General features: G+C 32.4%; 2 protein-coding genes across 2 annotated transcripts; both read right to left on the reverse strand.

Moving 5' to 3' along the window:
* Nucleotides 1-258: 258 nt before the first annotated feature.
* Nucleotides 259-4,268, reverse strand: LOC108219155 (ACT domain-containing protein ACR9). Its single transcript, XM_017392450.2, has 6 exons — nt 4,005-4,268; nt 3,018-3,236; nt 2,830-2,935; nt 1,405-1,756; nt 931-1,215; nt 259-799 (listed from the first exon to the last, which is right to left on the reverse strand). Exons 1-6 carry the CDS (start codon nt 4,159-4,161, stop codon nt 653-655), a joined length of 1,266 nt encoding a protein of 421 aa, XP_017247939.1. The 5' UTR covers nt 4,162-4,268; the 3' UTR covers nt 259-652.
* Nucleotides 4,269-13,512: 9,244 nt separating this feature from the next.
* On the reverse strand, nt 13,513-25,912 carry LOC108219485 (methionine--tRNA ligase, chloroplastic/mitochondrial). The gene is made up of 12 exons (XM_017392959.2): nt 25,478-25,912; nt 24,869-25,012; nt 24,629-24,778; nt 23,640-23,807; nt 23,325-23,449; nt 22,664-22,757; nt 19,559-19,657; nt 18,003-18,183; nt 17,800-17,915; nt 16,455-16,610; nt 13,976-14,104; nt 13,513-13,885 (listed from the first exon to the last, which is right to left on the reverse strand). The coding sequence occupies exons 1-12, from the start codon at nt 25,784-25,786 to the stop codon at nt 13,715-13,717; spliced, it is 1,842 nt and encodes a 613-aa protein (XP_017248448.1). The 5' UTR covers nt 25,787-25,912; the 3' UTR covers nt 13,513-13,714.
* Nucleotides 25,913-26,625: the final 713 nt, after the last annotated feature.

Below are 26,625 nucleotides of genomic sequence, written 5' to 3' on the forward strand. Positions count from 1 at the left end.
TCTAAATCCAAATCCAAATCAAAATATCGGACTCAATAAAAATCGTTTGGGTCGAAATAGATCGGATATTCATCGGGTCAATTTTTGTTGTCATCCCTAGCAGACCCTTCCATGTCTCTAAATAGGCCTTCAAGAGAAAGAAGCGCGACAGTAATCGTTGCAACTTAATTTTGGGCTCGCTCAAATACAAAATTTCGACAAACTTTTGGATCTTGATACACACTTCGCAAAAAAAAAAAAATGTAAAAATCTTAGTGCTCAGCTAGAAACTTGATCACTTATATCATACTACTGAAATTGTATAGAAGCACAACGAAGATCGATCGATATACTAAGCATTGCATACACAGTGCAGCCTAATTGCAAAAGCTTCTTAAAAACAAAGAAAGTCAACAAAGGAATGGTAAAGTCTGGCCTATTACTTGCGTTAGCCCTTGTTCAGGAGATCCATACACTTGACGGCCCATGGCAGCTGCTTACGCCAACTTATATCTTGCAGCAGCGAGGCAGCGGATGGCGCCTGCCTGTCTGGTGCATCGACTTGTGGCTGGTAAGTATCTCCGATGCCAGGCAAGGGACATGGTCGATGCAGAAAAGTATATTCTCAAATCTCAATATGTAATGTAAACCCGTCAGATTGCCAAATGTTCTCTTACCAGCCCATCAGTGTTCTCCTCACTCTATCCGCGATTTCATTTTTAGCTCGTTTGCTGGCTAATGGAAATTCGCGGCTGTCGATTAAAAGGAATCTGTAAACCTCCCATTGGCGATCTTCTGTTGAATGTCTTCCAATTTCAGCCTAAGTTAAAAAGATAATGTTAAATGTCAATACATCAATGTTTGTTTCCACTCTGAAAAGAACAAATTGCACTTCAATACAGAAGAATGTGAGTGGTAAAGAAAAGAATGTGCAAGTTTGAGACTACTCACGGAGAAGACACATATTCCTAGCATCTTTAGGGCGAGAGTTACATCATAGAAAACACGAGGCCTTCCCTTTCCTGATAATTCAACTGGATTAGCAACCAAAAGTTCTGTGTCTGGACCGCGATTAGTGATGGTGACTCGCAATGGATGCAACATCTCCTCCTTCAAACGAGAACACAGGGTATCCTGAAACTCGCGATCTATGATCTTTCCTCCGTCTGATTTTTGAATGAACAAGTCCAGAGTACGATAACCCTTTACACTTGGAGGGACTCTTCCATATGCAATCTACAAAAAGAAAGTTGTCATTAGCCAAATAATTAGAAACCAAGGCTAACTCTTAGCTTATGATCCCTTGGCATTTCTACATACGAAAACTCCCACGAGGGAAAACACGTCAAACACTTCCTGCCTCCTAAGTTATGATACTTCGACTTTGAAGTGGAATCCAGCTGCTAAAAAATCAAGTTGATGTACCTGAATATTGCAGTCCTTTGCAGTTCTCAAAATATCATAGACAAGTCCCTTCTGATCAACACACTGTATTTGAAGCAAGGTGTGTGCTGGGCTCAGATGATTATCAACTGTGATAGTGGCCTTCTTAACTTTAGTTATCTCAGCACTCAGGGCTTGTGAACAGGCTTCTCTATCAGAAAGCTCACAACAAAACAATTCTTCACAAACTGCTTTAGAAAGAGAAGATAAACCCAACTGACTTTCGTACTCGGGACCTGCCAGATCAAGTTCGCAGCTAATACAATCCTCTCCTATTTCATCATTGATATGTTCGCAAGTGTCATCTCGTCTCTTTTTGGTGTGCAGCAAGTCCCTGATATGAAGCAACAACATATTACAGAGGTCAACCACCACTTAAAATGTTACTACTTGTTACTCTGTTTTTCAGGATGATAAATTTTGATTAAGTAGATGTGCTCTGAAGCATGATTTGCCAAGCAAGATGATGACAGATAAGAAATCTGGCAATGACTTGATTCAAAAATAGCATAAGCAGAACTCAACTAAACACAAAATACACAGTTAGAAATAACCATTAGATCCCGAATACATATACATCAAGTTGACAATCCTATATCTTCCCTTTTAGCCAAGTTGGCTGCCCAACCTCAGTTAACAGAGAAAACTCCCTTTTTACGGAAAAAATGTTCTAAAGACTCAGAAGATGAAAGCATGCCTCTTAATATTCTATTGGTCAATTGAACAAGGTAGGATACTCTCCGTTTCAGTAGACAACACATGTTCAAGCATCTTAAATTGAACCAATGTAACTCCAAAAGAGTCATGATTTCTTCTCTCTGACTCTATTTTACAGATCAGAAATAATTGTCCTGCCATCTAATCACTGGTAGATCACAAATTGTACTTTCAAAATATTTATATTCTAATAAATTCAAACACCCATGCGAAGAAAGTTCCTTTTGCTACAAATCTGCTAAACTTATATCAAAAGGGAAATGAATAATATTCGTAGATATATCTTTCAATATCTTGATGTACAATTTGTAAGAAAAAACCTAATCTCATTATAATCTGATCCAATAAAAGGACTTGAACAAATGCATATACTTCCTTATCATTTAAGATGTACGTTGAAGTAAACTAGACACACAGGACCTTTAAAAAAAGATAGCACAAAGAGTTCATTCAGAGGAAAAGCAGAGCAAAAGAAGTCGTAGGAAATCATGTCAGACAGTGATCAAAGTAAAAGAAACCAGTTACCCATTCTTATAATAGATAAATAAAACATGGGTATCCAATAAAATCTATAAAATGAAAACCACCACAGAGATGAAATACGTATCCTAACTGGAAATTATGACATACATACTAGGAAATAGCATCTATAGGCATTTTGTTAATAGAAATTATCTTTCATCGACTTACATGACATCTGTAATTAAGAAAAGGTCCAAGACTTTGCCATCTGGGGTCGTCATCACTTTTACTCTGTGGATTAGCAACTCAAGCTCAGATAGCACTTTTGTGACATCTACACGAGCACAGGAACATGTCAGAAAATAAAATATATTAGATTACTAGAAAAAAACAAGGAGATGGAAGTTTGTAATTACCATGTAATAAACCTTTACGATCCAGTGAAAAAACCTTCAAAAGATACAATGGAGGTGGTTGAGAAGAGTTGCTGGACTGAGTCAAGTAAAATGTAGGCAAACATGATGGACAAGCAGATAAAAGCCGGGTTTTCAAGCTCTCCCAATCAACTTTCAATGAGATTGGGCGTGGAACAACCCACAATACCACATAACACCATTTTCCATCAGTAGAGAAATCTGCAACAATATATAGCTTCACATTATTTACATACTTAATGAGTAACAAAAAACCGACACACCAAATATAGGCTGTGCAAAACGACAACCAACATTATTGATAATGTCAATATCCATAACATCCACAAAAGAGAGTGTCCAAATGAATGCAGCAAACTAATAAATCAATTTCATCTCAAACACATAAACAAGTTGTAGTGGAAAAATCGCGAAATTACAAAAAATGAAAGCAAGTCCATCCTCTCACATAGTACAAATCGATTAATATACACTGCAAATAATTCCATTTAATAACTTCTCCAAGCGAGTCAAAGACCTTCCTCTAATATTCAGAGTAAATAGGGTAGAGCTCCTTATGAAAACCCAATTCATATCCAATACTACACAACTCATAACAACATTATCACCCGAGATAAAACACAGACGAGCATCAAACTCATAACAACACTATCAACATTATAAAACGCAAACGAGCAACAAACCACGCGGTGAATCCTTCTTAGCAATAACCAAATAAATCATTTCTCAAACACTAGCACAAACGCATATCAATTCAAAATGTAAGACCAGCTAAACACATGAACTAACAATTTAACAATTATATATAAAAAATAATGGCAAAAAATAGATTTATATATGTGGGGGGAGAGAGAGAGAGAGAGAGAGAGAGAGAGAGAGAGAGAGCGGGAGGGAGAGAGAGAGGGGGGAGAGAGAGAGAGAGAGAGAGAGAGAGGGAGAGAGGGGAGGGAGGGAGAGAGAGAGAGAGACCTCCACGGGTGATATAGAGGCCAAATTCGAGGACAATCCTGGCGAGGTCACAGCCCAGGCCGGCTTTATCAGGACAATTGACCGTAACGACGGAGGTATCACCAGAACTCTTCCCTTTCTCGATCAAAACGACGTCGTCCCAGCACGGAATCGCCATTCTCCGGCGCAGAGAAAACAGAAAACGACGGCGTATGGGTTCAGGTGAAACGGAGCCTCATGTTATTTTCTATTCCTATCTCAATGTGTGTGTATTTATATAAGACGATAATGATTGGGGTGGGGAGAGACTAGAGAGAGTTGTTGTCTGTCGAAATGTGGGCCCCCAAGTGTGCGATGTCCACGTCAGAGAGGAAGTTGACAGACAAATAGCACGTGACCCCATAGGCATAGCCGACTCTCTTTCATTGCACATCTTCTATGGATCTTTTGGTAGATGCATCTCGCCATTGTGATTCGTGTATAATTTTATTATTTTTATTATAAATTATTGTATTATTAAATAAATATAAAAATATGTTTTTTAGACAAAATATTGTGTCAGGGGAAAATCTTCAAACTAACAATACAACTTGGTTTATAAAATATAATAAAATGAAATAGATAAATAAATACCTTTAAACTAGAAAATTAATAATAAAGACCTTCCAAAACAATTGAACATACATCATTTTTTTTTTTTTTTTGCTAAATTCGGCCTTCAAAGTTACATCATTTTGAGATCAATAGCATCAAATGTTGAGAATTTTTTATACACCGATCAAGATTGGAATCAATATTCTTACGATATAAATAATCTTTCATTATAAAAGGTGAATTTTTACAAACGGAGACTTTCAAAACCCACCAACACCAATTGAATTTTTCTTAGAGAGATCAATGAACTAAAACAACAATACCAGATCAACAAAATTACCTGTAAAATAAAAAATTCAACAAAATCACTTCAAGAAAAAAAAAAACACCTAAAAAGTAGGGATGGTCACGAGGAGATTCAACCGTGAGTATTATCCCTTATGTCTCAACCAATTGTATACATTTGGTTGGGACATGGAGATCAAGACATGTGTAAAAAAATGAATAAAGTTAGATGAGATCAATTTGTATTTAATACCAGTAATAGATATGAGATAGTGGAGAAAAATAGTGAGCATAATAGTGTTTTATCTTCGTAAAATAGAGATGATGGAAGAAAGCAACAAATGTGATAGTATTTTATATTATTAAAAATTAAAAATATGTATAAAAAATGATATTCAAAGGGACAGATAGAGTAACATTTTACCATTTTATTGACCAGACTTTATTTCACTTTCATGTCACTTCGATTCATGCATGTAATCAGTTTTGTGACCGGTGATCTGATATAAAATATTTTTATTCACATTTTCAAAACGTGTCATTTAGAGTAGGACATGGTAGGCCTTATTATTATGGATATTTGTGTAGAATAATGTCTATAATATTGCGTAACACAGTCTCCTAAAATGATATTAATATATTTACTAAAATTGGTTTATATAGCTCTAATTTGGTGGGATATCATGATCTGACTTTTACTAATACTTTCTGATCTTACTAACAAAGAAAAACAAGTATGTGCACATTCTTTAATCTTAGGAGAAAGTGTATATTCTAGTTCTACTTAGACGAATATCTTAAATTTAAGAAAAACTGGCAAATAAGAGTTTCTTTTAATTTTTCAGCACAGATTTTTATATAATCTAACCACATAGTTTAAAATTCTAAGCATAACTATTAAGTTATTTTATTGTTGTTATTTTATATAATAGAATTAACACTCAGGTATGAATAAATTATCATTTCTTACAAAATAAACTATTTATTTTTGTTGTCATATTGTTAATAATTGATTTGTTATTTTTAGTATAGATTATCAAAATGATGTTAATCTAGAATTGGTTGTATTAAACTACTTTAGTGTGTAAATCACATATAATTATCTAAAACTACTCAACCGGCTCATAGATTGGTGCAACTTGAAAGGGACGATCCAAATATAGAACACATTATTGCCGTATAATCAATGTATATTTATGTACTTAGCAATTTAGTATGAGAAGAATATAATAATGTCCACCAATTATTACGAAAAGAAAACGCGAAGAAAATGAGCTAACACCAACCAACACCACTCCCTCCAACTTCTCCAATACAATCATTTTGATTTTGGACAATTCCAAGTTTCCAATCCACCGCGTCCCACTGAGTGTCCTCCACCCTGTAATACATAGCGCCAAGCCTCTCTTTGTTAATCTTCATACTCACTTTAAACCCCAACATATCGTTCAACTCAAGAAGCGGTGCGCTCTGCTTGCGTGGCGCTAGATCGAGTAGAAGTTAGAATATAAATTCACCCATCCAATAGTGTATGGAAACAAGAAAAAATCACTTATTTTGAGACAACAACCAAATTCAAAAAAATCTGTTAAAATGGGACAGAGGAAGTAGACAAAATTCTTGATTTATTAAAAAAGAATCTGATTAATCTTTAAAAAAAATCACCGATTAATCGATTACATTGGAATTTGACGAAAAACTCTCGCTTTATCCAAAAAATCTCCGATAAATTTCTATCAGGTCAACTGATTTGTTCTCATTCGTAATTTTTTTACAAACAAGCTGATCGGAACCCAGCTAGACAAACCCTAAATTGTTAACGACAATGTGACTGTGACATAAAAAACAAGCTAAACAAATAGCCGTTTTGTTTTCAAATCGCTCAACACATAGAATATTCAAGATTTGATCTAAAAAATATTACAATGACATATCGAGCAATCTAACCTATGTCACGTATGAAACTTTACTAACATCACAATTGATATTCACATAAGCATCATAGGACTATCTGTCACATCAACTGATTTTGAGGCAATAAATGCCCCCAAAATATAAATATTCTTTATTGCGAAAAGTGAGTTTTTACGATATCCACCATCATCTCACAATCAATACGAGTCTTATAGATCATCCAAAATATCATATGAATCTTTTTTAAAGAGACTCCCAACAACCATATGAATACATATACAAGTTTCAAAATATGACATACTAAAATTTCAAAATATGGGTACGCCTAACAATCTTGATAACAAGATACTGAACAAGATATGTGAGATCTTAAATTTTATTGAAAAATTAAAATTAAAAAAATGATGGAAGAGCGAAAATGATTTAACCGGTAAATGTATGAAGATTTAAAATGACAGTTAGAATCCTAATTACGACAGTACACTATCAAAAGAAAATCCTAACTAATCGCCCATACAAATAATTTTGGTTGGGCGCTTCGATGTTCATTCCCGATTTTGATCACAAAATGTAAAATATAGGAGTAGCATCACTTCTCTTGTGTACCAATTATTTCCGTACCTCTGTTTTTTTTTTTTTTTTTTTTTGAAACAAGCACTTGCATATATTAAACTTCCTCAGCAGCAAGGTTACAAATAATAAACTCTGGAGCAGTATCCAACCACTACTGTAGACCTGACGTAGAACACGTAGCTCTAGCTAACATATGAGCTCTGTTTATTTGTACAAACAAGGTAGAAGAAAAACATGGGAACATGTTAGAGGACAAGGTCTGCACAGTCAGTACCAAGTCAATATTTGTTTGTTTATGTTAGTTGTTACTTTCCCCTTCACTAAAATATATGGCTGCTCCCTTGGCTTAGAATCTCGATTGCGATTGAAATTGACACCTTTTTTCCATCATTTGTAAGCCGTTGAATGCATTGCAACTTGCCTTCACTCTATATATTTATCATTTTACTACTATTTTGTTGCCATTTTACAATCATCACCACAAATATTATTATCCAAATTTATGTCATCTTCATGGTAAAATCCAGGAATAGTCTGAAATTGTACCAACTTGGATTTTATAAGACACTCTCTCGGTTTTTTTATTATTGGACGTTTTGACTTTCGGCACATATTTTTAAGAGCTTAGATCGGTTACTTAAAAATATTATTCTTGATTGATTTTTTTTGTGAATTAAAATTTGGATTATTTATATTTATTCAGAAAAAGAAAATTTATAAAATAATAATTTTAACTACCCGGTGAAAAAACTTAAAAGTGTGTGTTAAAAGTCAAAACGTCTGATATTAAAAAACAAATGAAGTATTGAAAATTTTACATACGTGAGGATTCATATCTATATCCGAATGTCTATCGAGTGTTCGATAGACACGAGCATTCGAAGCAAAACGAAGAATCGAGCCACAAGTTTATTATTTAATATTTTAAAATTTAGTTTCACCTAGAATAACATCCAAATTTTCTATTATTATTATTATGCGCAAATAAAATATTTTAAAATACAAATTGATGTGTATACCTGCGGGGATACGCATTTGCTTTGTTAGACTGTTAATATCTGTACGAATCCATACACAAAATATATTAATATTATTCATCACAATTTTAGAAATTTGAAACTGATTAGAAAAATTATGGTCATCTTGCTTGTACACGTACATCCGGCTGTTTGTTACAACTGCAATTTATATTTTAAATACAAGATAACATTATTGCACCTAAAATATCGCAAGATGCAACCGATTTAAGATAATAATATTACTTTATATATCAATAATTCTAAATAAAGTAAATTAGTGGGGTCGAACATACCTGTCTTTTCCTATAATTATTGAATGGATTTGATTTCAATTTTTCCCATTCAGTGACAACCTTCAAGACAAATCACTCCGTAATTACCCAACTTGACTCAAATAAACAAACGTTATTCAGAAGTTCTTTCCAGAAAAGATTTCCGAGCTGTATATATGTAAAAACGAGAATTACGTAAATTAATCATATAATTTATAACGCGATATATTTTATGTATTTACAAATTGAACATGTGTATTTTCTGAAGTAAAATCAACATAGTCTTTAACTTCACGGGTCCATTGGCGTTAAAAGAAAACTTGTCGAATTCTTCATAATTTATTTTTGAGAAATTCCAAATAGTAGCATTGTACTATTGGCTTTTCCATTTGATACCATAAGACATTTTGGTCTTCCATGCGGCACTACTGAGCTATTTAATTGTACCGTAAATGCTCTTCCATCAGCTGAAATGTTACTTAGCCGTTTAAAAAAAATTTAAAACAGCCTTTCAATCACTACCTATAAGGAGAAGTCCTAGATTTTCTTCTATAACTAGCAGTACTACTAATCCTACCTCAGAGCAACCTTCTAACCCTACTAAAGAGCAGCCTTCTGACCCTTCTAATCAGTCCATGTTTGCAAGAAAGATCTCTAAAACAACTACAAGAAGGAAAGGACTAGTAGTGGGATCAAATGTACCAATTGAGCAAACACAGGGAAACAAAAAGAGGCTGGAGGTGAGCCAAGGCAGCAGCTACGACATCTCAGCCAACTAAATTTACTGATTCCTAGTTCCCGATGTCTCAATCACAATCTCAAGCCTAAGTTCCTATATTACTGAACTATTTTGGATATTTGTATTTGTTGAATTTGTGTTGAAACATGTTTGCTGCTGAAATGTATGACTGACTACTTAGAATGTCCTGTTGGATATTTTTTAGAGGAAGATGCTTTTTTCTGCTATTTAACAGTGCAACTAATGTTTGTTTAATAAAATGTTATGTTAGTTTTGTTGTCAATAACTCAGTGGTACCGCATGAAAAACTAAAATATCTTATGGTATCAAATGGAAAAGCCAATAGTACAATGCTACTCCCTCCGTCCCGGTCATTTTTATACAGTTTCCTCTTTGAGATGTTCCATCATTTCTATACATTCCTAAAATAGCAACTTTTAATGATGTAAAACACTATTACACCAACTACTTTCTTCCACTGTATTCATTTTATAATAATATAAACGGTTTGGCTAGTGTGTGCCCATGGGCACATGCTAAGCACTAACATTAATAAAAATGGAGGGTTTTGATTGGTGTGGTTGTTGTAACTGCAGGGGGGTCCACCATTATTAAAGAAGGTAAGCCAATAGAAACCCTCCAATTTCATAAATTTTAGTGCTTAGTGTGTGCCCATGGGCACACCATAGAAAAATCGTAATATAAATACTATTACACCCACTACTTTCCTCCACTATCACAAATCTATAATTAAATACAAATGGGCTCCGCCACCTTACCCACTTTTCATTTAACTTTACTCATTTTTTACACTTTTTCTTGGTCTCCGTGTCTACACCAAATATATATAACCTATTATGTATATAACCTATTGGGACGGAGGGAGTACCATTTGGAATTTCCCTTTATTTTTTCCTGCCAACTGAGTAATGAGTAATGAGTAATGAGTCTGCGTCACACGGTTTCAATTGCAATTTGCAGGTATCTAAGTCCAAGTCATAAAACAAATTTTTTATTACTACGCCATTTGATCATGCTCGTTACAATTCTTTACGCACAAAAGCTTTGGCGAAAAAATTAATGAAATCGGAACAAGCAACGAAGTGTACACATAATATATTAAAAATATTTGTTAATATCCATAATTGTATTTTCAAAAAAAAAAATATCCATATTTGTAATAATAAAATAAAATGACCCTCATATAATATTCAAATATCACTTATGACACAATATTTATAAATAACTTTTTGAACCCAATTTATACTCTAAACAAACAATTAACAGTTGTCTAGAGGATCCTGAACGTTGGCTACATTGACCATTCAGATTTTGAAATATTATATAATTATTATTTAATATTCTAAATAAAATATTTAAAATTAATATGAGAATCAGAATTTATACAAAATTGTCAAGGATAATGTATAACCGTAATCAATGACAAATTTTCATACTCATTTACGTAATCAGTGACAACTTTTCATACTCATTTACGGTCAAATTTAGTAACATCTAATATCTTATCAATATTTAAAAGAAAATATTTAACATTTATTAGATAGTATAACACTGCGTTGTTAGACATTCATCATTTAAATAACCGAATCATGCAAAACAAGAGTGAAGAGAGTAAAAGAAGTCACGCAGGAAATTAATAATATAAAAATTAATAATTTGTGACATTTGAGTAAGTTATATACCACCCGTTACTTTTAGTCGCCAATTTGAATATTTACACGTAATTTAATTTGATTAAAAAACATACCTTCACATATTATTTTTCAATTTTTTTCTGAATTAAAAATTATAGTCTATAATTCTATTCATAAATTTTTTTAAAAATAATAAGCGAAAATATGTTTTTTAATCATCTTAAATTACGTGTAAAAAATCACAGCGACAACTAAAAAGTGGCAGAGAGAGTATGTCCAAGTATGTAAAATAGATTATTTACAATAAAATTTGATCAACTACTGTGCCAAAGAGAGAGTATCAGAGTGAATTGGTAAGAATTTTTATTGTCTAAATCAATATATTTATATTTATTTCCAAATAAAAATGAAATTTAATTCAACACTCAGAAATTTGTCTTAAATTATACACGTAAATATTATTATGTCGTCTTTGTAAAATTATTAGAGGTGCACCGTACACGAACACAGAGAATGTAATGGAAGAGTTATCTCATATCTGATTGATACTCTCCCCGCACAATTCATTTCTATACAATTTGTTTTTTAAGATGTTTTATCATTTTTATACATTCTAAAAATAGCAATGTTTAATAATATGAAACATTACTACATCCACTAATTTCTTTCACTATCTCTATTTTATAATAAGGGACCGTTTGGTTTGGCTTACGGAAACGGAATGCAATTCAGAAAATGAAACGAAGAGAAACGAAAGAAATGATACTAAATTGTACTACTTGTTTGGTTTTGATCCGAAAAACGAAATGAAAATTTATATGATTATCTTTATATTTGATTTTTCAGAAATTAAATAATATTAAATGACTCAAATATATTTATTTATATTTTTTATACAATTGATTATTTAAAAAGTCATTAATATTTTAACTATCTTGACATATAATTATTTAAAAAATAAATACATAAAAACTAAATTAAATTTTTTTTTATTTTCAAAGATATTTTACATGGTACTTCTAATTTTAATGAATTTTAGAATAAGTTCTAAATGAAAATGAAAACAAAAATCAAAGGAAAAGGAAATACTCAATGGGGGTGGGGAATGGATTACGGAAAATTTTGGATAAATCTAAAATTAAAAAGAAAAAAAAGAAAGGGAATGATACTTTTTTCAAAATAAACACCAACAAAAGGAAGGAGAGTCCGTGCTTCGCTTTCCTTTTGTTACTTACCCCTAACCAAACGTCCCATAATATAAACATGCGGATTACCTAGTTTGTTTTGGATTAACAAAAGAAATCATATATATGCAAGTAAATATCAGTTGCAGAACAAAACAATTTTTCTTTTTCTAATCTAACGGTGCTTATTTGTCTTGTATATGATCCAACAGATGATAAGCTTTTGGTACTTATTTAACTGAACAACTTTTTTTTCCTATTTCTAACGGTACTTCTTTGTCTTGTATATGATCCAATGGATGATAAGATTTTGGTAGGTAGTAACATGACCGTACAACCATGTGACCAAATTATCTCCGTTAGACTTATTATATATAAGTATTGTTTATAGCCCGTGCAACGCACGAGAACTTTTTAATTATTTATAATTTTTTTAAAATATATTTTAAATGGTGTGAAAAAATTTAATTTATAAATAATAAATCAAAATTTTCAATAAAATAAAATTTAAAATTATGATTTGTTTGTAAGTTAGAACCGTTGTAAATACACCATCACAGCCATTAATGTCTTCAAATAAACGATTGCAATCAAGTCATTCCTTTTCTCATATGTATCATGCTAAATTATTAAATTCTTCATATCAAAATTTAATAAAATTTTGAGTTGGATATGTGAGGCCAACTTCTATTAAATTATATTTATCAATGTATTTTATATTAAAATTATTAAAATGTGATTAAATATGTTTCCAAATTATGGTTTTAGATTAAAATTGGTAAACATACTTTGTTTTGAATTAAGAAAAAGAATAATAAACATGTAATAAGATGGAATTTGTTTTGGATTAAGAAAAAGTTTTTGTATTCATTCTTCACATAAATCCGACTTACTAATTTTAAAATATATTATATAAAAATTGTGACGATGCGATTTATATATATATATATATTTTTTAAAACAGATGGTTCAATTTATATGATTCTACAAATAAAACTGGTAGAAAATATTTATTTTACATTAAAAAATCATAAACACATGAAAGACAGAATTTGTTTTGAATTAAGAAAAGAAATCATCAATATTTATCACTTGCCTTACAGAATAGAACAATTTTTTTCCCCCAGTTGAGCGGTGGTATTTTGCCCTGTATATGAGTGCTTATTTGCCCTGTATATGAGATGATAAATTTTTGGTAGTAACATGACCATACAAGCGATCAAATTATCTCACTTACACTTATTATTATATAGAAGTATATAATAATAAAATTATAAAGGTTTGATATTTGAGAGTCCGAAATAACTATGTCCAATAATAAATAAATTTGTAATGCAAAATATAATTTGACTAGTACTAGACTATGTGGTGATGATAAAAATAAAAAAAAATAATCTTAAAATTACAGTTTTAGAAAAGCAAGCTAACCTTTGCTCTTAACAAAATCGCTTCAATAAAAATACACATGATATACATGGAGAGGAGAACCTAGATTTCTATGCCTCTGCAACTGTCTGGACTTGAGGTATCTTTGCTTTCTTCTTGCTTACTTTCTTCACCACTTGAGCTACATCTTCCTCTTCCTTCTGCACTTCTATTCTAGCAAATACGGGCCGTGGTTGAGCCATGACATGACCACTCTTCAGCCCTCCCCACTTGGTTTCATTCTAAAATGCGAGATCAAGCAAAAAACTTGGGATATACAACAGAAGTTCATGTACTGGAATGAATTTTAGTAAGCTGAGTGAGAAAAATACCCAGGTGGCAGCATTAAACTGTTCTTCTGTGTAGCCGAGCTGTTCATATACTCGCAGACATAAGCTTGGTGTGATTGGAGACAAAGCAACTGCTATAATCCTCATTGCTTCCAGTACTATGACAAGGTCCTGATGGAAAATGATGAATGTAATATCTAAGAGTATCATATTAGAATATGGAGACATTTAATTTAAGACGTGTTTTAGGATTAGGATATAAGAAACTGTAACTATAGAAGTTCACAACTGGATGGTGCTACAGTACTGGACTGCTAGCTATATAAGATGATACTTGTAACTTGATAGACTTCTTTGTGGCCAGGTGGATTTTGAATCTTCATTCTCTGAACTCAAGTTAAAATCGAAGTGTAATTTAGTGATGCTTAGAGTTTCTTTCTCCGAACTCAGGTTAAAATCGAATGTGTAATTTAGTGATGCTTAGAGTTTCTTTCATAAGAATATCTAGCTTTTTGTATATAGCCAGTATTACCCAGCCTCTGAATCAGGCACTAAGAAATGGCTAAAAGGTACAGACAATGTTCTTAATTGAATTTGAGAATTGCTAAAAGGTAATGGCAATGTTCTAAATTTGAATTTGAGGGGAAGAGAAAATTTGTTTGATTTTATGCTTATATAAATCTACTCCCTGATGAAGGCCTAAATGTTTGATTATTTAAGAAATCAAGCAAAATTATGATAAAAACCTGACAACGAAGTACTTTAGAATGCTTAATAACTAATCAAAATTCTTTCATTCAGATGCATATATATTCATCATCGAGTTTTCTGAGTGTCATTTAATTAAATTAGTTTCTCCAGACCTCGTCTCAATCTCCCTGGCCATCTCCGGTTCCTCACCACTCGAAAACCCTCCTCACCTTGTCCCAGCAAATTAGAATTTACTAGAACTTCACAATAGACTAGATTATATTGTTGTTAATTCTTATAAATGCTTAATTTCTAATAGTTAATTAGCTGCAGCAAGTTACATGTCCTACCAACTAAAATGCTTTTTATTTTTCTGTGGAGAGAAGAGACAGTTGATAGTTGTTACTGTACATAATGAGTGTGTAGTAGATAAAGCTGGTTCTAGTAAGTGCACTGGCCTTCTTTACTTCTGACAGTATTGGTGATAATCAGCAAGTAGTACCTAGCAAAATGGCCTCTGTTCCTCTGTAAATGTCTATATATTGAGTAAAATACAATTTATATACCTTAAGTTTGTTCTTAGTGTATTTTCTGTACCTCAACTTCTGAAAGTAGCACTTGTAATACACCAATTTTAAAATATGTGCACTTTGTGTACTTTTGTCGATTTTCCCTTATCACAGTTAGGCTTACATTACTCTTTAGCCAACTTATATATCTGAGTCAATATCTACAGAAATTAAGTCAATTTAGTTAAAGAAGTCCTCATATTATTTAGCAAACAAAAGAAGTCCTCATATTATTTAGCAAACAAAAGAAGTCCTCATATTCTCTACAAAACTGTCTCAAAATTGAACTTAATATTATAGAACTAAAAATTCCAGTGCCCTGAACTTAAACTTGGAAACTTTAAATTTTGAGTGAAAACATGAATGAAGGGTTAGGCTGAGCAGCTTGTTAGGTGCAGAATGTTGTCGGCTACAAAAAATCGACAAATTAGACCTGATGCTGTGGTTTCTAAAGATGGTAGCAGACAATTTAGGACCATTGCTGCTACTATTACTACTTATCCTCCAAACAGAGCAGGGAAGTACACGCGCTATGTGAAAGCTGTGATTTACGATGAGTACATAACTGTTACTAAAGATCAAAGTTAATATTTTTATGCACAGAGATAGACTATCAGTTTCACCAGAAAATATATACCACCAAGGGAGTTGCGACCATGCAACCTGCCTCTGGTAGTGGTATATATCCAAAAAAAGCTCCTAAAGAAGTCTTAACATGAACCAAAATCACCAAAAATATTGTCTTTTATTCCTGTTGAGATATTATTACAATCAAAATTTAGAACTTTAAAGTCTAAGTTTCTGGCCATAGGAAATTGATTTCACAAAACTTTTAAGTTTATAATTATAATTTTATTCAATAGAGAATACGGGGACAAGTAGTTTGCCATTTATTGAATTGATTCTGTTAAAATTAAGCGAGATGTGTTTACTGTTTAGTTTGTTTTTTTTTATAGCAAAGTTGATCAATGTTTGCCACAGAATTGGGGAAGATGAAGTAGTTAAAGAACTAAAAGTTAAACCTCAACTGGCAGAAGTACACAAATCCCGGGGCCGTGTAATTAGACTACTGCAAGTGCTAGCTTTGAAGAGTGAGGTACACAAAATGCACTTGAAAATAACTTGTAGTACAAAAAGCATTTAACTCTTGTATATACTATCCGGCCATTATAAGTTATAACCTCAGGCAGAAAAGATAACTGAGGTATCTCACATACAAAAAACCATGTAAGAGATTTAAGATAAGGTTGATGAGAGCAAACCTTTGTAGCAGCTTCAAAAGCATCACCTCCTTGTTTAAGAAGAGACCATGGTGCCCGTTCATTGATATACAAATTGCCAGCATTACCTATCTCTAGTACTGCCTCACATGCTGATGATATTGCCAGGTTTTCATACTCCGTTCGTGCCTTTGCCACCTACAAGAATGATTCTTAATAACCTGAAGACGAGTTCAAACCTTTAAGGTGGTATATTTGGCTGCTATAGTTGGATAATGCAAGTTCCCTGAGACCTACAACTCAATCCACTTAAAATTTTGATGCTAAAAGAAAAGAAGCTAAGCATAATTTCTCCATGAAAGAGTATATATCTCATTTCATTCTCTCCCAGTTTCATTCTGCCCAAATGAACACAACCATAGACTTAGCAAGCTATACAATCATCAATGATAGGTACAACTGGTCCTCCAACTTAAACACCTCTCCCCCGGTGAAGTGTAACACATTTGACCAATGTGGTCTGCAGACTTAGTAGAGTGCATGGAGTTATATATAACTTATACTATATAGTTTTCCGGGAATAAGGAGATGCATTTTTCTGCTATAAGACAAACATTATTATTTTGTTAATAAGAGCTACTAAAGGTATTATAAGCAGTTTTATCTTCATATAGGTGTTTACATCTTATATATAAAAATTTAGCATCTCATTATTTCCAGATTATAGAATGAACTGAGTTACAAAAAACTGAATGTACAAAGAGAGCTTGTAATATTTTCATCAGAATCTTAACTATGACATTATCAAAGATTCCAGATGACCAAGTAGAGAGAAGTATATAAAAATTTAAAACAAATCCTGGATTACAAGAGGACACATGCTGCAATTTACACATAAGCAATAGTCTAAGAAAGTACAGGTACAGTTAACTTGCAAGTGAGTTTTTTTAGTTCTTGCTATTTGACTTGGAAGTAGTTGATTCAAAGGAACCAGAGTACATACATGGAAACCGAAGTATTACAGTTGTGCGTTTTTAGCACATCTTTTGTTTTAGTCCCACAAAGGAAAACACATGTTAGCAAAGTTTGTTGGATATGGGGTGTCACTTAAATTAAATTAGTGATTAGTGTCAGAGTTCTAAATAGATATATTCTACAGTTCACATTCACATTTTGGTGGGTCCAGAATGTTCATTAATTTGTTATAGGTTATTGACATACTTCCAATGTACCTTTGCCGCTGCTGCGGCACTGATTGATTCTCTGTTTTTCATATTTAAAATGCATAGTGTATCATCTAAAATGCATCAACAATATTGATATAAAAAAAAATCAGCAAAAAGTGTCCCCTCAATAATTTTATACAAATATTCATATAACCAAATACCAGATCCTCCGCAGAGTCCTTGAATGTATTTCCTTCAGCTGCAACAGCTGAATCGACTGGTAAAGTTGAATTACAATTCTTCTTTAGAAGTCCAAGTGTACGGTTGAGAAGGTTTCCTGCATGATTAACATAAAGAATTACTTACCTCTGATTTAGATGGTGTTTAATTATCATTAAATAATAATAATAAAAAAGAGACATACCAATTGTATTAGCAAGATTTGCATTAACAATATTGATAAATCTTTCTTCTGAATAGTCTCCGTCATTCCCCAGCTCAACCTCCCTTAGGAAAAAGTACCTGACTGCATCAGAGTCAAATCTATCCACTAGACTTTTTGGATCAATTGTATTGCCTAAAGACTTCCCCATCTTCATGCCATCCTAAAATTGCAAAAATAAAAAGCATTGCTGCATGAAATAAAATTAGCATATGAGAATTACTAAGTTAGGTGTTCCCTTCCATACTTCAGATAAGCTAAATAAATTATCATCAAGTGGTATAGATGAAATATATGGTCACGTATTAAGTTTTAAACTTTAAGTTACCATAGGAATTATATGACATTAATAGTGGCAACAGACTAAAAAAAATTTAAACCACATTCATGCAGAATTGCCAAAATATTTTAAACAAAACACATACTTCTGTCCATTTTGTTGAGATTAATACTACAGCAATATTCATGGTTTTCATACATGCTAAACACTGATCATAAACCCGGACAGGAAAGGAATGCTCTTCTTGTTGAATAGGTAGATTCTGCAACTCTTTCAATATGCATTCAGTTTTAAATTACCCTAATCATTTGACAAATTTGTGACAGTTACTGTGTGCCGACACACATCAAATTATATATAGCCTAATGTATAGAAACTATATTGCTTAACAGAAAAGAAAATATACCGGATGATAGCAAAAATTGTACAAATATATTAAGTCTGATTTCTTGACAGGCTAGATTTAAAATTGCATTAGTAGAAGAAAGCTTGGACACGAGTAGGGTACCAACGAATTCTCTCCATATGAATGGTTGCAGTAGTATACACAGAGCAATTTCAGGTAACTTACAAACACACTAACAGTAATTAAACCTGTAGTAGATACATTAACTTGTGATATATTATTGTCACGTGACCAGTTCTCCTAAAATCTCAAGGTGTGAGGGTGTGAGGGAAATACCTTTTATCAGGATCATTATATTCTAACAATTCTATTGGGTTCAGAGAGTCACATTATTGTCTATTGAAAGTATCTTGACACTGATGTAAATATAACTATGATGAAGTGTACATAATTGTTAAAACTATGAACATAAAAATTTGCCGATAGGTATAAGGTATGTACACATGATTCATACAGATCTACACAATTTTCTTGATGATTGTAACTGTGAGTCCGTTAGTATAAAGATATATCATTCGAACTCCTCAAACAAGATATAGCTTTATAGGTATTGCACATGCTTCATACAGTCTATATCAATATTCCTAGTTTAAAGTGTTTGCACAAATTAAGAAAAATTCAGTCTATATTAGGCTTCTAGCGTTACAATACATTACTAGTACTATCATATTTTTGCATATTATACCACTAGTATATGATATGTAATCACAAGATATGCACTATTGCGCTTACATCAGATTATACACAAAACCATACAGAAGGTATACATGTATTCAATGCAAGTAGAATACCTTACAATAACTAAAAGTTTAGCAATGAATACTGTATATATTTTAGCACCAATTAACATACCTTTGTCAAAAAACCATGGCCAAACACCATCTTTGGAAGGTCTAGTCCAGCAGACATTAGCATTGCTGGCCAATAAACAGCATGAAACCGTAATATATCCTGCACAGGCGCCAAGGACAGTAATTGTTACAATCTAGTCCCACACATTTACATGAGAACTCAATCTGAACACAATTTCCATAAAGTAGAACATAAAAAAGAAAATATAAAATAATAGGTTGCAGTAAATTTACACCTTTAGAGTTCGAAAAAGAAAAAAAAAACAAAATGTTTCAAAACCGTGGGAGGGTAACTAATAATAGAGTTCTTTGCACTTTGCACCTAGAACTTTCATCAAAAAAACACTTTAGTAATAGAAGTTTGAACTGAACATTTTGTGTCCTATTACAGCTAAACACTGAAAGGTATTGGAATAAATATTTTATTTTATAGATTATGCATGCCTTGTGACATTCTGGGTTTTAGAAGGATCAAAATTAGTAGGCATGTCAATGGATTGAATTTCGATCAGATCAACCTAAATTCATACCTATATCCGTTCAAAATATTGGACCGGCACGAATCGGATCAAGTATTGAATTTTCAAAGACAATTCATACCGCTCCAATCGGATCATCGATTTATGGATCAGATCTCTGATACAATCTTCTTTTTGATAAATAAAAACTTAAATATATAAAAGTACTGATCATATCATTGAGACAACCTAAAACGATTCATTATCTTGTGGTAACACCCAGATTCAGAGATATTTCTTAAATCGGCATGTATAAATATTGATCCATAATTATAAAAATTTAAGAGATTCTTGGAGGGGAAAGAAACCTACATTAAGTTGTAAACATTTATCACAAAACTTCATAAACATTATTCAATAAGAGTATATGCATAAATTGCCTCCACAGACATTTAGTTTCCAAGTCAGAAAATATGATATTTTATCAACTTAAACTTCATAATTACTTTTCAACAATGGTTATGCTTAAAAATTTTATACTTGTTAATATGTGTCATGTATATAAATAATAACTATACTTAGACATATTCGGATCGGGTTCTTAACGGATCGGATCATATAAAATCCATATCCATGCTTATTAGATCAGATTAATATCGGATCGAATATTTTTATAAATATAAATATTCTATTTTAGATAAATTTATATCCAATTATAAATATATTATAAAAGAAAACACATGTCCAATTAATTGTATCATTTAATTTGGAAAACATTATAACTCACAAGTAATCATATTGAACTTGTGATAATACAGAATAATTTTTATAATATATATTTATTTTATTAATTAAAATGTATATTGTATTTTAAAACAAAATAGGGAAATTTGCAAAAATACTCGTGTTTCAAACTTATTTTTAAAAACACGGTCAAAGTTGCATATGAGGTTGCAACGCTGGTCGAAAGCAGTTGAGTTTCAAGTTCCCACAATTGCAATTAAGGTTGCATATATGGTTGCACCGTGTTTTTGAAAAAAAAAATTGCAACTTATGTATTTTTGAAAAAAGCCCTTTATAATATGTATAAAACTAATGGTAAAAAAAACCCATCATACCCAAGTATCCAATCGTACGTATGCATTCCATCATATCGGATAAACAAAAAGTGATGTTTATGTATCCATTTCCATACCCCGTTGGTATCGAACCCTACCCTATGTAACTATGTGTACAACTGAACTGATTGATAAATTTGGAGAAGAAACTGGTTGCTGTCGTAACATCTACAGAATATTTGAGATCCATAATATTTCCATCGACACCCATATATTTAAAGGGTCATGGATGGTGATAAGATGAAGGGTGAGGTAAACCATAAATGGAATAGTTTCAGAATGAAGGAGAAGATACAATGTGTTTCATATAATTTCTAAAATCTTTAGAGGTAGGTGTTCAACATGCACTTCATTATTAGCAATAAAATTCATTTTTTATGGATAATCAATCGAGGGATGCATATTGTCAACACGACTGGAAGTTATGGATGCAAATTTTTGATACCAAAGTGTTTTTTAATGGAAGTTATGGGGGCAAAGTGCATATTAATCTTAATAATATTCTATATATAAATGAACATGACAATTACATGTATAAGGCATGCACTACAGCACTTAAAATAAATTGTTTCATATTTTAACTCCACATAATAGAGAGTCCTTCTATATCAGTTTCACTTGTGATATTAAAAAAAACAAAATTATAGAGCATACACCACATTGGAGGCCTAAAATATTTCTTGTTAAAAGTTTCTCATAAACTCTACAGGTCAGATATAATATATATCAGGACATGAATAATATGTACAAAGTACGTATGCTGCACTACTCTTTATACACAGCTTATTCAGTTTAGCTTGTTTTTGCAAGTACTAGGCCCAGCAGGTAAGAACCTTATTCTGGTCATATGATGATGCAACTATGTAAGGCAAACGGCAGAAAACTAGCCAAAGCAAATCATCCATAATCATTGAAAACATATAGGCAAGATGATATATCTTTGGAGATAGAAGGTAGGGAGAATATTCACTGTTTAAAAAATAAATTTGGTCCAGCATATTATACTCCCTCCGTCCCATTATTTTTGTCACCGTTAAACTTTTTCACCCATTTTAAAACTTATAAAAAATATACTTAAATACATAATATTTTTAAAACTCTCTTTTTTGTTGCACACAAGTTTAAAATTCGAATTTTTGTGCAAAGATGAAAATTTTAAAACTACGATATGCAAGCATAATTTTTTGAACATAATTGGTATACGTGCAAAGTGACCATATTATGGGATGCATGGCACATCAGAAGTAAATTGGTCAAGGACCATTTTTACATATTAAGCTGTATTAGTATCAAAAGTGTTTCAACACAAAATCGAAGAAAAAACTGTAGCTTCCAATTTATTGAAGATAGATCTGAATTCTGCCACATAAAACTAACAGGTCATGTGATTATTTAGTTTATATACGCATCAAAATTAGGATGCAACATGCTACCAATAACCTGGTTTAAGGTGCTGTTAGTATTAATAGACATATACATAGCAAAATCTGGGAAAGAGGATTAGTGTTGAAAAGACAGGATCGACTATACCTTGCCAATCAAGTGCAATGACGCAGGCCAGCCAGAAGAAATTGCAGACTGTAAATCAGAATGTTCCTTGTCCTCTGATAATGCAGAAATATAACTGCAGTAGGTACACATGAAAACAATAAAAAATGAGTATGAAACACAGGTGTAAATTCCATAACATTTAAAAAATAGAAGTAATAAAACCAACAACTTTTGTAGAATACATTTATAACAAAATTGATGGGAATTGGGAGAAAGGTTCAATTAGCTTATTTAGGCTGTTTAATATGTCTAGTTCTAGAAATATAATTTGGGATATAACTTTTTCCAATTATCTGGGTTTTTCAAATTTTAACTTTGAATACATGAATCCATTTACCACATCTTCGTAGTTAACTGCAAAAGCTAAAACATTGAGACACCAAAATTATGACTATGTTTGTAATATTTTCAAGCGAGCAAGATCTATCTACAACTTATTTTTTTGTAGAACACCCTTTAAGAACTACACTAGTGATAAGATATACAGATAAGAATTAGTCCACAGGAAAAACATACTTAAGATTAAAAAGATAAACACGAATACTAATTCCAATTCCATAGATAGGCTTACAGGCTAGAAGTAATCTCATTATTAGAAAAGCACGGAGACTCACAAAAAACTCAACGAAGCCCAACATACCCAAGTAAGGCATCAAACCAGACATAAATAGTTTGATCAGTGTCATTGGGAACAGTAATACCCCAATCTACTGCTGCACGGGAAATAGAGAAATCTCTCAAGCCACCTTTAATCCAACCTTGCACCTAAAAATGGCATGCATTAGCATTTCATATTCTGAAGGAAGCCGGATCATGAATCATTCAACTGAAATAGATAAAATTAAAAACATGGCTAATAATTCACAGACACAAAAATGCACACACAAGGACTATGAGTCAAGCAGAAAAAAATGCTAAATGTTAGCTGGTCTGAAAAGAAAGCCAGTGGCATTACCTCATGCAGCCGATAAGATGGTTGCACAAAACCTGGATTCTGCTGAAGTGTATCTTCTAATCGCTTTTGATACTTTGACAAAGCAAAAAAGTAGTTGTCTTCCTTCCTGCTAACACATGGCTTAAGGTGCATAGGGCAACAGTTGTTATCCAGCAACTCTTTTTCGTCCTAAAGATGGTGCAGGTCTTGTTAGATTACTCAAAGTATCCAATGTAAGCGGGTGCTACTCAAAAATCTCTGATTAAGCTTAAATATTACAGGTGGACAGACATTAGATGATCTGATTCAAATTTTCCATGATATAAAAACATAAAAGTTGGTATATTAAAGAAAGAAAAAAAGGCAATCTGTACAATAACATATACAAAATTTAAATTGTGGATATTATTTAAGAACGATCTTCTGAGAGAAAAAATAAACAGCAGAGCAAGCTTGTGTGTGTGTGTGTGTGTGAGAGAGAGAGAGAGAGAGAGAGAGAGGGAAATCATACTAGAAACAGAACAAATTAAGGTAAAATAAACTGTAAGGATAAAAGATGAAGGCATAATTAATGCAGTCAATGACACTTGAATGTCATTCAATTAAACCATATAATAAATTATTCTGAAACTCCAAACATGTCATCTGGATCAAATCCATCAATTGAAATGAAAGTCCAGTTCCCTTCAAAACAACATAACACTTTGAGCCTAACCAATTTACTTTTTCAGAAGGCCAATGCAAAGTTGCTGAACCCAACTGAATTAAAAAAGCTAGGCAAGTAACCATTTTTTTTAAGTTTGACTTGATCAGAAGTAAGAGAGCAGGGTAATAGGACAAAGAATTTTAAAGATCGTGAAAAATAAATGTAGATTCTATAGTAATATTATAGGATGAATATAATTGTATAGTAACTCTTCTTTCATGTAATTGAACAAAATTTTGCTTTGACTGTCTGACAAGTTAATGACCAAATCACAAGTAACAAAATGACAATGACATGGTATCACCTTGTACTCCTCACAGTTGACACAATAGAGGCCTTCATAATCAGCCCGGTATATGTCACCACTCGCAAGAACCTTGGCATAAAATTCTTTGACTATAGCTTCATGCTTCGACTCGGTTGTTCGAATAAACTTATCATAAGCTATATCTAACTGTAGTAACATCCAAAGGAAAAATATCATCAGTAATGTCACAGCATTTTAGTTCAGACATCGAAAGAATTGTTATTAAAGAAGGTTTACATCTTTCCATAGCTCCTTGTAAGCTTGGGAAACGACGTCACAGTGTTCACTTGGACTGGAACCACTGGCAGCAGCAGCAGTAGCAATCTTTTCCCCATGCTCATCTGTGCCAGTGATAAATATAACTTTTTTCCCTAAAAGCCTCTGCCATGTAAATAATCAAGATGGCATCCATATTAAAACTATAAATACATAGTAGATGTACATCTAATCTTTCATAAAAAAAAAATAGAGAAGTCAGGCAAGTTAGGTATTTGAACATCTATGAATCAAATTCAGTGACAGATAGTGCCATATTGTTTGCAAAAAGTATACTAAAACTCGATATCTTCCATCCTACAAGACTCTTCTCATTTTTCATGAAGGATACATATGCAAATTAATGACTGAATAACTTTGAGTTCACCCAATATTTTCTGTTCATAATCATAACTACCATCCTCAAAAGCTTCCAACTTTTAAAGTTAATTCAAGTATTCAACACTTTCCAATTATAAATAACATGATGATACATCCCCCCCCCCCCCCCCCCCCTCCCTCCCTCTATCTCTCACACACACATAAGATACATACTACAGTCATGGCATCAACACAAAAATGGAACCATACCTGAAAACGAGCAATGGCATCAGCAGCAATAGTAGTATAAGCACTGCCCATATGAGGAGGAGCATTAACATAATACAAAGGAGTCGTCAAAACAAAAGGGTCAGAGCTCAACTGCTTCTCAAGCCCATTACTAGCACTGCAACTGCAATACAAAGCCCCTCTGGATGAATATGACAAGCCCTTTGGACGAAAAAAGTTGGGATTTTTCAAGTGGGTCAGTCCAAAATTGATGGAGTTGTGGAAAAAAGAAGATGAAGACAACAACAATGTTCCATTTCTTTGGATGGAGAAATGGGCTCTCCCAGCCATTTCTTGCAAGGTTTATCCTTTTTTGCTCTTCTGGGTTTATGAATACACACAGTATTTGTTTGTGTGTGGAGTTTTGTGGATAGGGGATTGAATTTGATGGAGGTTGATAGCAAATTTTACTGGGAGAACCAAGAATAGATAGAAGATGCCTCATTTTCTTTAGTTTTTTTTCCTTCTCAAAATTGAATTATTAAAATTTTTTAAAAAATATAAGCTGTTACATTTGATGTGGTAAAAATAATTTTGAGTATTTATATAATGAAATTATAAATTTAAAATCTGTTAACTTTTTCCCCTTTTCCAAGAAATATATATCCAAAAAACTGATCATATTATTATCACTTGAATGTTGTTTTTCAAAATAAAGGATGACCTTGTTGGTTAATGTTATCTGACTCATTCGAGTAATCGAGTGTTCTTAATTTTTTTTTTATTCTTTTTGATGCATCAAATAGAAGAACATATAATTATAACTTACGGTCACCGTTTTAAAACTCATCAATGCACGGTGTTCTTCAACTCAATGTTACTCGACCACTGTTCTAAAAGTCGGTGATAATCACAATTAATCACCGACTAATCCCTATTTCGTAACTCATTGAATTGATTAAATTTTCTCGCTTTTTACAACATCGGTTATAATCCAGTTCACCATCAGAAAAATAACTTACTAAGCGGGTGTTTGACGAGCCCTTAAAACCCGGCTTCTAGATTTATAAGTTAGAAGCACTTTTTCATAACGTTTGTGTAAAAAGTTAAGAAGTATTTATAGAAAGTTGGAAAGACTAGTTTTTGTTTCATGCCTTCTACTTTTTTCCCAAACACTTTAATCATTTATA

The sequence above is a fragment of the Daucus carota genome, chromosome 4, assembly GCF_001625215.2.
Source record: "Daucus carota subsp. sativus chromosome 4, DH1 v3.0, whole genome shotgun sequence".
Classification (NCBI taxonomy): Eukaryota; Viridiplantae; Streptophyta; class Magnoliopsida; order Apiales; family Apiaceae; genus Daucus; species Daucus carota.

What these genes read in the sequence shown, in the direction of transcription:
- LOC108219485 (XM_017392959.2), bottom strand. Translation starts at nt 25,786, where the DNA reads ATGGCTGGGAGAGCCCATTTCTCCATCCAAAGAAATGGAACATTGTTG. An exon ending in TCAACTGTGAGGAGTACAAG is followed by an intron (nt 23,808 to 24,628) that starts GTGATACCATGT and finishes CACCATCTTTAG; the next exon opens with GACGAAAAAGAGTTGCTGGA. An exon ending in CATTGCACTTGATTGGCAAG is followed by an intron (nt 19,658 to 22,663) that starts GTATAGTCGATC and finishes GCGCCTGTGCAG; the next exon opens with GATATATTACGGTTTCATGC.
- LOC108219155 (XM_017392450.2), bottom strand. Translation starts at nt 4,161, where the DNA reads ATGGCGATTCCGTGCTGGGACGACGTCGTTTTGATCGAGAAAGGGAAG. An exon ending in CAAAGGACTGCAATATTCAG is followed by an intron (nt 1,216 to 1,404) that starts GTACATCAACTT and finishes TTCTTTTTGTAG; the next exon opens with ATTGCATATGGAAGAGTCCC. An exon ending in TAGGAATATGTGTCTTCTCC is followed by an intron (nt 800 to 930) that starts GTGAGTAGTCTC and finishes TTTTTAACTTAG; the next exon opens with GCTGAAATTGGAAGACATTC.